Here is an 18,032-nt window from a genome sequence, read left to right as displayed (position 1 = left end):
ACAGGTAGAAGTTGGCTGTGCAGCACAAACAGCACAAACAGGTAGAAGGCTGTGCAGCACAAAAGTAGAAGTTGGCTGCAGCACAAACAGCACAAACAGGTAGAAGTTGGCTGTGCAGCACAAACAAACAGGTAGAAGTTGGCTGTGCAGCACAAACAGGTAGAAGTTGGCTGTGCAGCACAAACAGGTAGAAGTTGGCTGTGCAGCACAAACAGGTAGAAGTTGGCTGTGCAGCACAAACAGGTAGAAGTTGGCTGTGCAGCACAAACAGGTAGAAGTTGGCTGTGCAGCACAAACAGGTAGAAGTTGGCTGTGCAGCACAAACAGGTAGAAGTTGGCTGTGCAGCACAAACAGGTACTGTTGCAGCACAAACAGGTAGAAGTTGGCTGTGCAGCACAAACAGGTAGAAGTTGGCTGTGCAGCACAAACAGGTAGAAGTTGGCTGTGCAGCACAAACAGAAGTTGGCTGTGCAGCACAAACAGGTAGAAGTTGGCTGTGCAGCACAAACAGGTAGAAGTTGGCTGTGCAGCACAAACAGCACAAACAGAAGTAGTAGAAGTTGGCTGTGCAGCACAAACAGGTAGAAGTTGGCTGTGAAGCACAAACAGGTAGAACAGACATTTTGGAACCACAAACAGGTAGAAGTTGGCTGTGCAGCACAAACAGGTAGAAGTTGGCTGTGCAGCACAAACAGGTAGAAGTTGGCTGTGCAGCACAAACAGGTAGAACAGACATTTGCGTCGCTTTTGATATTTTAAGTCGAAATTGTGCAACAATATTGAATTTTTTAAAAGCATGTTATATTAAATGAAGGGCTCTTTTAATATAGACCACAATACATCTGATTGTAAATATGAATGAAGACTGAAGTGCAAATCATTCAGCATTTGACATGTCCCTCTGTGCATCTTCTGTGACTTCCAAGAAGATTTTAACCCACTTAAACCCCCCAAATAATTCTCAAAGTTGTCATCATCATTGTAAATCCCTAGTTTATTTTGTTGCTTTCATTTACGTCTGTCCGTCATTTTAAGATCAACCCTGTTTTGTGAACTGAACTCTTATTTTTAATACGGTGAAACAATTTATTTATTTTTGAAACAAATTTTCAAAAGAAACATTGAAACATCTAATAGTCAAATCATGGTTGTACTCTTTTTTTTGCCTTTTGCCTCTTTGTCCTTTGTGGAGGAAACACAGAACGAGTCGAACGTAGCACGTCAACCCTACTACCCTCAAATACGTTTTAACAACAAACAAACAAAAATTGTGAAGCTGGCATTCAATTGCCATTCCCAATTAGACAGAAGAGTCCATTCCCTCTGTCACGAGGGGATTTTTGGCTGATTTAAGATGAAATTACAGTAGTCTATTACTTTATTTTACACTTAATAGGCACTTACAATATATATATATATATTTTCTTTAACCTCTTTGATATTGGAAAACGTTATTTTTGTAAGTTTAAAATGTGCGCTTTATGACAATGGTACATTTAAAAAGAAAAAAAAAACGTTTTTAAAAGGGTCTTGGAACCTCTAACCCTGCCAATTTGACTGGAAAACTCATGGGTACACACGCAATGGCTGCCTCTCCACCCATTATGACATCATTGAATAGGGACACCCGTTCTATAGATCCCATTTCTGCGGTCTTTATGACGTGCTGTGTGATCTGACGAGGTATTCCCTGTCTCATACAGTGACGGCACTGGCAGAACGGGAACCTACATCCTTATTGACATGGTCCTCAATCGCATGGCTAAGGGTGAGTCAGACATCTTGATCTTGTCAGACGTCTTTGATAGTCTGGCCTTGTAGTTTATATCAATGGATAGACACCAAGATAGTATTGCGAGTCAGAGATGCCTTGTTGGCGAATGTGATTCCCCCCCCCCCCCATGTCGTAATGCGTACTGTGTGTTTCCAGGCGTGAAGGAGATTGATATTGCTGCGACATTGGAACACATTCGGGATCAGAGACCGAACTTAGTCCGCACCAAGGTATGGCCTTCTCAACTATATATCTCATGGCGCCAGCATGATCCGTCTTTGTGCGTGACGTATCTCTGACAGTCTCCCTCCCTTTCCGTCTCCCTCTCCAGGATCAGTTTGAGTTTGCACTGACCGCCGTGGCAGAAGAGGTCAATGCCATCCTGAAGGCTCTGCCACAGTGAACCATGTGTCTACCACCTCTACCACCTCGTGTGCCAGATCCTTACAACTAGAATTACCATGAAAGTTATGCATCATAATACCAATGACGGCCATATTGAGTGTCCCCCATTATTGTACCATTCACACTGCTGTGGTCTGACGGGTTGTTGACGATCTAGTAATTCTATTTCTATGGCCATTATTAACCCTTCCTCTACATCAAGATACACAACCAGGGAGGAACTACATTTCCCAGAGTTCATTACTATTACACTAATGACCATAGGAGTCAGTAAGACCGAACAAACAGATCTGAGGCCAGGCTGCTATCATTATGCATTCATAATGAAATTAAATGAGGTTTTAAAAAATCCTGTAGATTATTCCGTTCAGGCAAAAACACTTTAAATGTACAGTAGGACCCCTTTACAGTGTCTTGTTATTCGATTTTAGATTGAGATTTGGTCTTAAAATACTGTGACTTGATTCTGTAACATTTCTCCTTTCTCTGATTCTCAGTCTCAGACATGTCTCACTAGAGATATTACAATTACCATGATCCCTCCTGTTCTGTTGTCATGGTGATGTTATATTACCATGATCCCTCCTGTTCTGTTGTCATGGTGATGTTATATTACCATGATCCCTCCTGTTCTGTTGTCATGGAGATGTTATATTACCATGATCCCTCCTGTTCTGTTGTCATGGTGATGTTATATTACCATGATCCCTCCTGTTCTGTTGTCATGGTGATGTTATATTACCATGATCCCTCCTGTTCTGTTGTCATGGTGATGTTATATTACCATGATCCCTCCTGTTCTGTTGTCATGGTGATGTTATATTACCATGATCCCTCCTGTTCTGTTGTCATGGTAATGTTATATTACCATGATCCCTCCTGTTCTGTTGTCATGGTGATGTTATATTACCATGATCCCTCCTGTTCTGTTGTCATGGTGATGTTATATTACCATGATCCCTCCTGTTCTGTTGTCATGGAGATGTTATATTACCATGAACCCTCCTGTTCTGTTGTCATGGAGATGTTGTGTTACCATGAACCCTCCTGTTCTGTTGTCATGGAGATGATGTTTAAAACCACATTGTACTCTAGAATGTATCCATCCATATAACATAACAGCATGAGGCCCGTGGCTTGTTTATGCAGGAAGACAGAGACCCTCACTATGGTGAGGATGAAGTGAGTGACATACTAGTGTACAATACGTTACACCAGTTTCTCTAAGGGGATGGCGTTTACCTCTAACATGATTGTCTGTTATTAAACTGTAACTAAACCCTAGTGTACAATACATTTCACCAGTTTCTCTAAGGGGATGGCGTTTACCTCTAACATGATTGTCTGTTATTAAACTGGAACTAAACCCTAGTGTACAATACGTTACACCAGTTTCTCTAAGAGGATGGCGTTTACCTCTACGTTGAACTCTAAATCCAATGATTTATTTCTATCCATTTTGTAATTGAACTATTACAGTACACTAACTACCTAATCACTCACATCTGAGTCATATCAATTAGTGTCTTCAATGTTACTGTAAAACCTCTGTTTATTGTAAATAATTCACCTCATTATTTGTTATATGTTTATTAATGTAGCAAACACAGAAAACAACTATAAAAATATTTTTCACTCAATGTATGTAATTAAATCTCTATTGTGATGTGGTGCAACAGCATAGAGGCGTCTGACTGTTCTTTTCCATTCACATCCCATAATACTGACAGGTAACCATTAGGAACCAATGTCTACATCCCTACATCCCATAATACTGACAGGTAGACATTAGGAACCAATGTCTACATCCCATAATACTGACAGGTAACCATTGGGAACCAATGTCTACATCCCTACATCCCATAATACTGACAGGTAGACATTAGGAACCAATGTCTACATCCCATAATACTGACAGGTAGACATTAGGAACCAATGTCTACATCCCATAATACTGACAGGTAACCATTGGAAACCAATGTCTACATCTCATAATACTGACAGGTAACCATTGGGAACCAATGTCTACATCCCTACATCCCATAATACTGACAGGTAGACATTAGGAACCAATGTCTACATCCCATAATACTGACAGGTAACCATTAGGAACCAATGTCTACATCCCATAATACTGACAGGTAGACATTAGGAACCAATGTCTACATCTCATAATACTGACAGGTAACCATTGGGAACCAATGTCTACATCCCTACATCCCATAATACTGACAGGTAGACATTAGGAACCAATGTCTACATCCCATAATACTGACAGGTAACCATGAGGAACCAATGTCTACATCCCATAATACTGACAGGTAGACATTAGGAACCAATGTCTACATCCCATAATACTGACAGGTAACCATTGGGAACCAATGTCTACATCCCATAATACTGACAGGTAACCATTGGGAACCAGAGGGGTTGAGTTCAATGCAGGAAGACACATTTCAGTTGAATGCATTCAGTTGTACAACTGACTAGGTCTCCCCCCTTTCATGTTTATTCAGTTGAATCACATCAAATCACACTGAATCACAGTTGTTCAAATGACGTAGAGACACCATTGAATCAACCAGTTTCATATATGTGAAATAGCTATTTTCACATGTTCAGCTTAAATTTCACATGTTGAAACCATATTTGCACATGTATTAAATTCAGTAGCAGTGTGTGGGTAAAATCACTGGGGAGGCCAAGCCCCCTCCGCCCATATTAGAACCATATAACAAACTACGTGTTGTGATTATTGCATTGTTTTCTCTATAACCTGTTAGTTCATATGCCTTGTGACCCTGATATATATTAGAGGCCTAGAGGCCCGAGACAATAAGAATAATTTCAACCAAACCTTTGGTTTATAACAAAACCCGGCTAGCAACTTCTGCATGTACACTACCAGACAGTTACCTGACCTACAGCACGGTCAAATTAATGTACAGTACCAGACAGTTACCTGACCTACAGCACGGTCAAGTTAATGTACAGTACCAGACAGTTACCTGACCTACAGCACGGTCAAGTTAATGTACAGTACCAAACAGTTCTACCTCACGGTCAAGTTAATGTACACTACCAGACAGTTCTACAGCACGGTCAAGTTAATGTACAGTACCAGATAGTTCTACAGCACGGTCAAGCACGTTCGGACCACTAAACAACTATTGATTTAGAACCACGGAGAGTTATCGCAGGTCGCAGAGAAAACAGGAGCTGCCTCCTCTATTCCAGCACCATTTCAATATAAAATCATCTCTGCTTGGTCAAATACAGTGACAACTAAATACCAAAAACTATTTAGTCCAATGAACATAAGCTAAATATGATGTGGCTGTCCATGGTTCTGATTCCTGGGTTGTGTGTGTGTGTGTGTGTGTGTGTGTGTGTGTGTGTGTGTGTGTGTGTGTGTGTGTGTGTGTGTGTGTGTGTGTGTGTGTGTGTGTGTGTGTGTGTGTGTGTGTGTGTGTGTGTGTGTGTGTGTGTGTGTGTGCGTGCGTGCGTGCGTGCGTGCGTGCGTGCGTGCGAGTAGAAAACATGTTTCTCTACAAGTATAGTGAGTCAACAATGCCATCCTCCTCTCTTTCATGTTGCTGAAACGGTCTTTCACTCTGTCATACAGTACACACTTTTAGTTTTTGTTGTCCTAGGCTACCTGGCTAAAATGCTTGCTCGCGAACCTAACTTCCAACGTTAGCTAGTTAACATTAGCCTTCTACATATAGATACATGTTGAACTTCCATCCTCTCAGGCCAGGGGCAAAACAATGTATGAATTCATGAATGGATCAGAATCGGCATTGTAATTATTGACCAGTAAGGAGAATTAAGTAAAACCACAAGTTCACATCCCTGGTCTTGGGTAATGTTTCCCTGGTCTTGGGTAATGTTGCCCTGGTCATGGGTAATGTTACCCTGGTCGTGGGTAATGTCGCCCTGGTCTTGGGTAATGTCGCCCTGGTCTTGGGTAATGTCGCCCTGGTCTTGGGTAATGTCGCCCTGGTCTTGGGTAATGTCGCCCTGGTCTTGGGTAATGTTACCCTGGTCTTGGGTAATGTTGCCCTGGTCTTGGGTAATGTTGCCCCTGTCTTGGGTAATGTTGCCCTGGTCTTGGGTAATGTTACCCTGGTCTTTGCTTACGCTGCCTTTGCTTACACTGCCAGTTGCAAGTTTTGGCACATTCACTTCAGCAACGTGGCACCTTGCATCCCACTGTTGGTTTACCTCTGAAGCTAAGCAGGGTTGGTCCTGGTTGGTCCCTGAATGGGAGACCAGATGTAGCTGGAAATGGAGAAATAATCATGTGTTTTCATACGTAATACATTCATGTGTTGTTGTTTTTTTTGGTTGATGTGAGGGGTGCTCGGTGTAAAGTTTCAGTCTGGTACAACCAGGCTAACATTCAAGGTGTATGGCAAATTGATCAGCTTTCAATTCATATATAGATAACTTTATTATCATACATTTCCATAGTATTGAAACATGTAGTCATGGTTTTAAAATGCTTTCCAGGAAACTTCTCTTATAAGACACGTTAAAATGCTAATTATTTAATGTGGTTGAGTTACTTATGGTTGAAAATACTTTACAAAGAGTCTTTATTTAATTTAGCTATATACACATACACACTCACACATACAAAGTACATATATTTGTTTTTGTCAGTTTACTTTTCTTTTTCAAATAAAACTTTGAAAAGTGTTGATCAGCTGGTACAGTACGCCAGGGGGGGTGGGCTGAGAGACAACAGTAAGCTGAAGGGGGCGGGCTGAGAGACAAGGTGCACCATTGGGAGATGTGACCTTTGACCTGTTGGGAGCAAACGGATATGGACGCAACATTAGAGCCACAGCAAAGGCTGCTGGGATTTACAGCACACCTCTCTCTAGTCTACATCTATACATATCTATCCCAATCTGTTCATCTTGGGTTAACTAGCTACTAGCTATCCTGTTCAACCTTGGTTAACTAGCTACTAGCTATCCTGTTCATCTTGGGTTAACTAGCTACTAGCTATCCTGTTCATCCTCAGTTAACTAGCTACTAGCTATCCTGTTCAACCTTGGTTAACTAGCTACTAGCTATCTTGTTCAACCTTGGTTAACTAGCTACTAGCTATCCTGTTCATCCTCGGTTAACTAGCTACTAGCTATCCTGTTCATCTTGGGTTAACTAGCTACTAGCTATCCTGTTCCTCCTCGGTTAACGAGCTACTAGCTATCTTGTTCCTCCTCGGTTAACTAGTTACTAGCTATCCTGTTCATCCTCGGTTAACTAGCTACTAGCTATCCTGTTCATCCTCGGTTAACTAGCTACTAGCTATCCTGTTCATCTTGGGTTAACTAGCTACTAGCTATCCTGTTCAACCTTGGTTAACTAGCTACTAGCTATCCTGTTCATCCTCAGTTAACTAGCTACTAGCTATCCTGTTCATCTTGGGTTAACTAGCTACTAGCTATCCTGTTCATCCTCGGTTAACTAGCTACTAGCTATCCTGTTCAACCTTGGTTAACTAGCTACTAGCTATCCTGTTCATCCTCAGTTAACTAGCTACTAGCTATCCTGTTCATCTTGGGTTAACTAGCTACTAGCTATCTTGTTCATCTTGGGTTAACTAGCTACTAGCTATCCTGTTCATCCTCGGTTAACTAGTTACTAGCTATCCTGTTCCTCCTCGGTTAACTAGCTACTAGCTATCTTGTTCATCTTGGGTTAACTAGTTACTAGCTATCCTGTTCATCCTCGGTTAACTAGCTACTAGCTATCTTGTTCATCTTGGGTTAACTAGTTACTAGCTATCCTGTTCATCCTCGGTTAACTAGCTACTAGCTATCTTGTTCATCTTGGGTTAACTAGTTACTAGCTATCCTGTTCATCCTCGGTTAACTAGCTACTAGCTATCTTGTTCATCTTGGGTTAACTAGTTACTAGCTATCCTGTTCATCCTCGGTTAACTAGCTACTAGCTATCTTGTTCATCTTGGGTTAACTAGTTACTAGCTATCCTGTTCATCCTCGGTTAACTAGCTACTAGCTATCCTGTTCATCTTGGGTTAACTAGCTACTAGCTATCCTGTTCATCCTTGGTTAACTAGCTACTAGCTATCCTGTTCAACCTTGGTTAACTAGCTACTAGCTATCCTGTTCATCCTCGGTTAACTAGCTACTAGCTATCCTGTTCATCCTGGGTTAACTAGCTACTAGCTATCCTGTTCATCCTCAGTTAACTAGCTACTAGCTATCCTGTTCAACCTTGGTTAACTAGCTACTAGCTATCCTGTTCATCCTCAGTTAACTAGCTACTAGCTATCCTGTTCCTCCTCGGTTAACTAGTTACTAGCTATCCTGTTCATCCTCGGTTAACTAGCTACTAGCTATCCTGTTCATCCTCAGTTAACTAGCTACTAGCTATCCTGTTCATCTTGGGTTAACTAGTTACTAGCTATCCTGTTCATCCTCAGTTAACTAGTTACTAGCTATCCTGTTCAACCTTGGTTAACTAGCTACTAGCTATCCTGTTCATCCTCGGTTAACTAGCTACTAGCTATCCTGTTCATCCTCGGTTAACTAGCTACTAGCTATCCTGTTCAACCTTGGTTAACTAGCTACTAGCTATCCTGTTCATCTTGGGTTAACTAGCTACTAGCTATCCTGTTCATCCTCAGTTAACTAGCTACTAGCTATCCTGTTCATCCTCAGTTAACTAGCTACTAGCTATCCTGTTCATCCTCGGTTAACTAGCTACTAGCTATCCTGTTCATCCTCAGTTAACTAGCTACTAGCTATCCTGTTCAACCTTGGTTAACTAGCTACTAGCTATCCTGTTCATCCTCAGTTAACTAGTTACTAGCTATCCTGTTCAACCTTGGTTAACTAGCTACTAGCTATCCTGTTCAACCTTGGTTAACTAGCTACTAGCTATCCTGTTCAACCTTGGTTAACTAGCTACTAGCTATCCTGTTCATCCTCAGTTAACTAGCTACTAGCTATCCTGTTCATCCTCGGTTAACTAGCTACTAGCTATCCTGTTCAACCTTGGTTAACTAGCTACTAGCTATCCTGTTCCTCCTTGGTTAACTAGCTACTAGCGATCCTGTTCATCTTGGGTTAACTAGCTACTAGCTATCCTGTTCATCCTCGGTTAACTAGTTACTAGCTATCCTGTTCATCTTGGGTTAACTAGCTACTAGCTATCCTGTTCATCCTCAGTTAACTAGCTACTAGCTATCCTGTTCATCTTGGGTTAACTAGCTACTAGCTATCCTGTTCCTCCTTGGTTAACTAGCTACTAGCTATCCTGTTCATCTTGGGTTAACTAGCTACTAGCTATCCTGTTCCTCCTTGGTTAACTAGTTACTAGCTATCCTGTTCATCCTCGGTTAACTAGCTACTAGCGATCCTGTAATCAAACCCCGACATCTACCCCCAATCTGTTCATCCTGCCTCCCTCTCCAAGGTTCACCCATTCTCACTATTGAATAGGTTATATTAACTTCCCTACATCCTACTGTAAACACAGCAAAAAAAATCAGTTGTACGTTCTCTTCTATATCCTCTATGTTCTCTTGTGATAACCAAAGGTCTACTACTCAGGTCTTCTACTACGGGGAGTATCGGAGGGCAAAACGCAGGGTAGGTCGTGGTTTGGAGAGTAAGCAGATGGGCTGCTGGTGGGACCCAGAGTTTAGTGGTGTTCTAGGGGTGACGGGGGGCAGGATGGGATGAAGGGTTGGATGACGCAACAGTGAAGGTGGGAGGAGCTGATGATGGAGGAGGAGACTGTTTTGTTTGGGCTTTACCTCAGGCTCAGAGGTCAGGGGTCAGACGGGCAACGGCCAATCAGATCAGCCCGTGAAGGCCTGGAAGTGTGAGTCTGAAACAGGAAGCACAGCAAGTAAGAAGAGTGACACAGAGAAAAAAAACGCCAGGTTTTGGCTAGATGGAGTACAACGACTGAGCAAAAGTTGCATGGTCCAGTCGCTTCAGGGACAACTGTAGAAATGTGAGTCACTTCTGTCCGTAGCTGTACCCCATCTAGCCAAAACCAAAGGACCAGAACAAAATAATAAATACATCTTGGGGAATCTAGAACTTAATCAGAGCCTGTATTCACAAAGTGTCTCATAGTTATAGTGCTGATCTAGGATCAGTGTTGCCCCTTAACGTCCTAATTAATAACAAGAGGGACCTGATCCTAGATACTTTGCCTCTTAAAGGTATTATATCCAGGCTGTTTGGCCGGTTATAGTCTGTCATTGTAAATAAGACTTGGTTCTTAACTGACTTAATTAAAGGTGAAATAAATACACATTTTTAAAAATAAAAGTTGATTATCATGAGGCTGCTTGGTTTTCCTACATAGCTCTCTTTATGGTGAGAGAGCAACATTCTACGGCTCTTTTTCACCAGATTAATACATATGGTTTTGGAGTATAGCTGTTATTTTGGTGGTGATTGGAATGCTGGACTCAGTGTGAATCTTGACAAGCAACCAAAGCCTACTACACTAAAGATAGGCTCTCGGTCAAAAACAATACACCAAATGTTAGATGTGATTGGTCTTTTTTCATTTTACTAGGCAAGTCAGTTAAGAACAAATTCTTATTTTCAACGACGGCCTAGGAACAGTGGGTTATCTGCCTGTTCAGGGGCAGAACGACAGATTTGTACCTTGTCAGCTCGGGGATTTGAACTTGCAACCTTCCGGTTACTAGTCCAACACTCTAACCACTAGGCTACATCTAACAGATGTGTGGAGACTTTTCAATCCTGCCAATAGAAATGATACATGGTATTCTAATCTGCATAAATCATACTGCAGGATTGACATCTTCCTGGTTCCCCGGATTACCACTGATTTAGTTCAGAAATGTACTATTGGGTCTATCCAATCACAACCCAGTTTCATTCCAGCTTCCTTATTTCCAATTCAAACCAACAGAGGTTCAATCCTATTATACCCACTATTGTGGTTCCAGACCCAACTGATTTGTATAAAATAGGCAGTCCTACTCTGCCTGGAGATTGTAAGAAGTACTGCAGTATGCTAAAGCCAAAGAAAGGGGATGCTCTAGTGGTGACATTAGATACCAAAAAAAAAAAGCATTTGATAGAATTGAGTGGTACCATCTTTTTAAGAGAGGCACTCACTGACTGGGTCAGACTTATTTACTCAGCCCCTCAAGCAGGTGTTCCTATAAACGGCACAGTATTGCATCCCTTCCTCATGGGTAGAGGCACAAAACAAGGGTGTCCTCAATCTCCCTTCTTATTTGCTTTGGTTATGAAACGAGCAGAGTTTAGCCTCTGTCCCAATGCTCATTCAGATATTTAATGACTTCAGTTACTTTTCTGGTTATAAGATTAATTTTGGGAAACCAAATGGCTCTCCCACTTGGAAAATAAAGAAATGGCGGCTATGATATCATTTAGTACCTTGAGCGTGGCTGAGGTTCCCCCGTGACCGGCTCGGAAACCGGATTGCACAGCGTTGAAGGTACGGCAGGATTCGAAATGGTCAGTGATCTGTTTATTAATTAATTAATTGGCTTTCAAAGACTTTAGAAAGGCAGAGCAGGATGGATATAGGTCTGTAACAGTTTGGGTCTAGAGGCAGGGCAGGATGGATATAGGTCTATAACAGTTTGGGTCTAGAGGCAGGGCAGGATGGATATAGGTCTGTAACAGTTTGGGTCTAGAGGCAGGGCAGGATGGATATAGGTCTGTAACAGTTTGGGTCTAGAGGCAGGGCAGGATGGATATAGGTCTGTAACAGTTTGGGTCTAGAGGCAGGGCAGGGCAGGATAGATATAGGTCTGTAACAGTTTGGGTCTAGAGGCAGGGCAGGATGGATATAGGTCTGTAACAGTTTGGGTCTAGAGGCAGGGCAGGATGGATATAGGTCTATAACAGTTTGGGTCTAGAGGCAGGGCAGGATGGATATAGGTCTGTAACAGTTTGGGTCTAGAGGCAGGGCAGGATGGATATAGGTCTGTAACAGTTTGGGTCTAGAGGCAGGGCAGGGCAGGATAGATATAGGTCTGTAACAGTTTGGGTCTAGAGGCAGGGCAGGGCAGGATAGATATAGGTCTGTAACAGTTTGGGTCTAGAGGCAGGGCAGGGCAGGGCAGGGTAGGGCAGTCTCAGTTCTTCTGCTATTTGCAGCTCAGAAGCTTTAACTCTGTACCTCAATATAGAACTACATTAACTCTGTACCTCAATATAAAACTATATTAACTCTGCACCTCAATATAAAACTATATTAACTCTGCACCTCAATATAAAACTATATTAACTCTGCACCTCAATATAAAACTATATTAACTCTGTACCTCAATTTAAAACAGCATTGAATACTAATCTATATAAAATAGCCTGGAACTGTCACGCCCTGACCTTAGAGATCCTTATTATTCTCTGTTTGGTTAGGTCAGGGTGTGACTCGGGTGGGAAATTCTAGGTCTTCTGATTCTTTGTTTTTGGCCGAGTGTGGTTCCCAATCAGAGGCAGCTGTCTATCGTTGACTCTGATTGGGGATCATACTTAGGCAGCCCTTTTCCCCACCATTAGGTTGTGGGATCTTGTTTTCTGTTTAGTTTCTTAGCCTGACAGAACTGTGCGCTTTCGTTTTCGCTTTTGTTATTTTGTTTGAGTGTTTTTTGAATAAAAAAATCATGAACACTTTCCCCGCTGCACTTTGGTCCACTAATTCCTACCACCACCGAGAGCCATTACAGAAACACTAATCAATATAAAACAGCCTGGAACACTAATCAATATAAAACAGCCTGGAACACTAATCAATATAAAACAGCCTGGAACACTAATCAATATAAAACAGCCTGGAACACTAATCAATATAAAACAGCCTGGAACACTAATCAATATAAAACAGCATTGAATACTAATCAATATAAAACAGCCTGGAACACTAATCAATATAAAACAGCATTGAATACTAATCAATATAAAACAGCCTGGAACACTAATCAATATAAAACAGCCTGGAACACTAATCAATATAAAACAGCCTGGAACACTAATCAATATAAAACAGCCTGGAACACTAATCAATATAAAACAGACTGGAACACTAATCAATATAAAACAGCATTGAATACTAATCAAAACAGCATTGAACACTAATCAATATAAAACAGCATTGAATACTAATCAATATAAAACAGCCTGGAACACTAATCAATATCAAACAGCCTGGAATAGGAATCAATATAAAACAGCCTGGAATACGAATCAATATAAAACAGCCTGGAACACTAATCAATATAAAACAGCATTGAACACTAATCAATATAAAAAGCATTGAATACTAATCAATATAAAACAGCATTGAACACTAATCAATATAAAACAGCCTGGAACACTAATCAATATAAAACAGCCTGGAACACTAATCAATATAAAACAGCATTGAACACTAATCAATATAAAACAGCCTGGAACACTAATCAATATAAAACAGCCTGGAACACTAATCAATATCAAACAGCCTGGAACACTAATCAATATAAAACAGCATTGAATACTAATCAATATAAAACAGCCTGGAACACTAATCAATATAAAACAGCCTGGAACACTAATCAATATAAAACAGCCTGGAACACTAATCAATATAAAACAGCATTGAACACTAATCAATATAAAACAGCCTGGAACACTAATCAATATAAAACAGCCTGGAACACTAATCAATATAAAACAGCCTGGAACACTAATCAATATAAAACAGCCTGGAACACTAATCAATATAAAACAGCCTGGAACACTAATCAATATAAAACAGCATTGAACACTAATCAATATAAAACAGCCTGGAACACTAATCAATATAAAACAGCCTGGAACACTAATCAATATAAAAACAGCATTGAATACTAATCAATATAAAACAGCATTGAACACTAATCAATATAAAACAGCCTGGAACACTAATCAATATAAAACAGCCTGGAACACTAATCAATATACTAAAACAGCATTGAATACTAATCAATATAAAACAGCCTGGAACACTAATCAATATAAAACAGCCTGGAACACTAATCAATATAAAACAGCATTGAATACTAATCAATATAAAACAGCCTGGAACACTAATCAATATAAAACGGCCTGGAACACTAATCAATATAAAACAGCATGGAACACTAATCAATATAAAACAGCCTGAACACTAATCAATATAAAACAGCCTGGAACACTAATCAATATAAAACAGCCTGGAACACTAATCAATATAAAACAGCCTGGAACACTAATCAATATAAAACAGCCTGGAAATCAATAAAAACACTAATCAATCAATAAAACAGCCTGGAACACTAATCAATATAAAACAGCCTGGAACACTAATCAATATAAAACAGCCTGGAATAGGAATCAATATAAAACAGCCTGGAACACTAATCAATATAAAACAGCATTGAATACTAATCAATATAAAACAGCATTGAATACTAATCAATATAAAACAGCCTGGAACACTAATCAATATAAAACAGCCTGGAACACTAATCAATATAAAACAGCCTGGAACACTAATCAATATAAAACAGCCTGGAACACTAATCAATATAAAACAGCCTGGAACACTAATCAATATAAAACAGCCTGGAACACTAATCAATATAAAACAGCATTGAACACTAATCAATATAAAACAGCATTGAATACTAATCAATATAAAACAGCCTGGAACACTAATCAATATCAAACAGCCTGGAATAGGAATCAATATAAAACAGTCCTTCTTAGTTTGGCACTTAGAAATACGTTTAACCCAGGTCCATAAAATCACTTTCTAGAATAAAAGACAACGGATGCAATTAAATATAATTAAATATATTTGGATGTAATCAAAGTATCTAAAGCAAAAGGGAAACATTTATTTTACTATAATTGAATATTATTTAAATAGAATTACCAAAGTTAATGTTTGTTTAGTGCCTTTGTATGTCTGGATGATGCATGTGTGTTTCTACCATTTTAAATGTGCCAAGTCATTATTATGGAGTGTGTGTTTCTACCATTTTAAAGTATGTAGACTATAGAAGTCTGTTTAAAAGCCACATTTTAATATAGCAGATTTTGAGTTATAAAATTACATTCATTTAAAATTTGAAACATTTCAAAACTATTCATATTTTGCTACACATCAAATTGAGCTCTCAGCGAGGCTGTCAAACTGTAAAATCAAGGTATCAAAGGTTGACAAATTCCCTTTGCCTTGAAAATAAGTTATGTCAGGGGCACATTCCATATGGGTGTCTAAAACCCCTCCAAAACACACACAGTAGTGAACAGACAAGACACAAGGTCAGTCAGCCACACAGCCCCGGCAGACTGGGTATGGAAGATAGAAGCACCTCTGATAGACAATCCAAAGCTAGCTTAACGGATGCAACAACCCCATGGTTATATCTAACTCAATGCATTTTCCATTCACAGAGCGGACAAGACATCGGTTTTAGGGAAATAGAGAAGAGGGAAGGGTATGTCTCTTCATCAACAACAAATGATGTTCTGACTCTAGCGCAGTGGAATTCTCAACTGTCAACCTGTCTTGGAATACATGGATCGTCAAATGCCAACCCTTCTACCTCACCGAGAGAGCTTTCATCTGTTATAACACGCTGAGTATATTCCACATCAGGGCAACAACAAGCTGGCACGACGAACTGCACGAGGCTATGAACAAGCAGGAAACCATGCACGCGGAGGATGCTTTTCTGGTTGACAGTGATATTATGGTTGTATCACTAAGACACGCGATGCCCAACTTCTATCAACACGTCTCCTTCACCACTAGGGGGCGATAGAGTCTTAGATCGCGGATCCTCTACCCACAAGCAAGCATACAATGACTTGCGAAAGTATTCACCCCCTTGGCATTTTCCCTATTTTGTTACAACCTAGAATTAAAATAGATTTTTTGGGGGGGGCTTGTATAATTTGATTTACACCACATGCCTACCACTTTGAAGATGCATTTATTTATTTATTGTGAAACAAACAATAAACAAGACAAAAATTGAGAATTTGAGCGTGCATAACTATTAACCCCCCCAAAGTCAAAACTTTGCCGAGCCACCTTTTGCAGCAATTACAGCTGCATGTCTCTTGGGGTATGTCTCTATAAGCTTGGCACATCATTCTTCAAGCAAAACTGCTCCAGCTCCTTCAAGTTGAATTGGTTCCGCTGGTGTACAACAATCTTTAAGTCATACCACAGATTCTCAATTGGATTGAGGTCTGAGCTTTGACTAGGCCATTCCAAGACATTTAAATGTTTCCCCTTAAACCACTTGAGTGTTGCTTTAGCAGTATGCTTAGGGTCATTGTCCTGCTGGAAGGTGAATCTCCGTCCCAGTCTCAAATCTCTGGAAGACTGAAACAGGGTTCCCTCAAGAATTTCCCTGTATTTAGCGCCGTCCATCAGTCCTTCAATTCTGACCAGTTTCCCAGTCCCTGTCAATGAAAAACATCTGCCACCACCATGCTTCACTGTGGGGATGGTGTTCTTGGGGTGATGAGAGGTTTTGGGTTTGCGCCAGACATAGCATTTTCCTTGATAGCCAAAAAATCTATTTTAGTCTCATCTGACCAGAGAACCTTCTTCCATATGTTTTTGGGAGTATCCCACGTGCCTTTTGGTGAACATCAAACGTGTTTACTTATTTTTTCTTTAAGCAATGGCTTTTTTTCTGGCCACTCTTCTGTAAAGCCCAGCTCTGTGGAGTGCACGGTTTAAAGTGGTCCTATGAATAGATACTCCAATCTATGCTGTGGAGCTTTGCAGCTCCTTCAGGGTTATCTTTGGTCTCTTTGTTACCTCTCTGATTAATGCTCTCCTTGCCTGGTCTGTGAGTTTTGTTGGGCGGCCCTCTCTTGGCAGGTTTGTTGTGGTGCCATATTCTTTCCATTTTTTAATAATAGATGTGCTCCTTGGGATGTTCAAAGTTTCAGATATTTTTTATAACCTAACCCTGATCTGTACTTCTCCACAACTTTGTCCCTGACCTGTTTGGAGAGCTCCTTGGTCTTCATGGTGCCGCTTGCTTGGTGGTGTTGCAGACTCTGGGGCCTTTCAGAAGAGTTGTATATATACTGAGATCAAGTGACACTTAAATTAAGTCCACCTGTGTGCACTCTAACTAATTATGTTACTTCTGAGGGTAATTGGTTGCACCAGATCTTATTTAGGGGCTTCATAGCAAAGGGGGTGAATACATATGCATGCACCACGTTTCAGTTTATTTTTTATTTTTTTTAAACAAGTTCTTTTTTACATTTCACTTCACCAATTTGGACTATTTTGTGTATGTCCATTACATGAAATCCAAATAAAATCAATTTCAATTACAGGTTGTTATGCAACAAAATAGGAAAAACGGCAAGGGGGATGGATACTTTTGCAAGGCACTGTACAATCCCCCCCCTGCCCCCTTTGGCAGGTCAGATTATGACTCTATACTTCCAGTTTACAAACAAAAGCTCAAACAGGAAGTACCCTGCGCTCCTAAGAAAAATGGTCGGCTGAAGCAGAGGCTATGCTGCTTCAGGCGTCTGTTTCTCAAACTAGACACTCTAATGTACTTGTCCTTTTGCTCAGTTGTGCACTGGGGCCTCCCACTCCTCTTTCCATTCTGTTTAGAAACCATTTCTGTCATTCTGTGAAGGGAGTAGTAGAAAGCGTTGTATCAGTTCCTTGGCAATTTCTCGCATGGAATAGCCTTCATTTCTCAGAACAAGGATAGTATTGGGGATTATCAGAATTAGTTGGGTAACATAGATAAGATGTTTTATTTTCATGATATGCTTATGAGTT

General features: G+C 40.4%; 1 protein-coding gene and 1 pseudogene across 1 annotated transcript in view; one reads left to right on the top strand and one right to left on the bottom strand.

Moving 5' to 3' along the window:
• Positions 1-3,861, top strand: part of LOC135521392 (receptor-type tyrosine-protein phosphatase-like N) — a 109,838-nt gene extending 105,977 nt beyond the window's left edge. The window contains exons 20-22 of the mRNA XM_064947293.1: positions 1,705-1,769; positions 1,932-2,005; positions 2,107-3,861. Coding sequence (XP_064803365.1) covers positions 1,705-1,769; positions 1,932-2,005; positions 2,107-2,178 — 211 coding nt within the window. The 3' untranslated portion in view covers positions 2,179-3,861. The remainder of the gene's footprint in view (positions 1-1,704; positions 1,770-1,931; positions 2,006-2,106) is intronic.
• Positions 3,862-3,940: 79 nt separating this feature from the next.
• The window catches only part of LOC135518904 (dnaJ homolog subfamily B member 6-like), a 54,436-nt pseudogene continuing 40,344 nt past the window's right edge, over positions 3,941-18,032 (bottom strand).

The sequence above is a fragment of the Oncorhynchus masou genome, chromosome 29, assembly GCF_036934945.1.
Source record: "Oncorhynchus masou masou isolate Uvic2021 chromosome 29, UVic_Omas_1.1, whole genome shotgun sequence".
NCBI classification, from domain to species: domain Eukaryota; kingdom Metazoa; phylum Chordata; class Actinopteri; order Salmoniformes; family Salmonidae; genus Oncorhynchus; species Oncorhynchus masou.
Note: the sequence above shows the minus strand (reverse complement) of the source record. Positions and strands in the feature narration are given on the sequence as shown.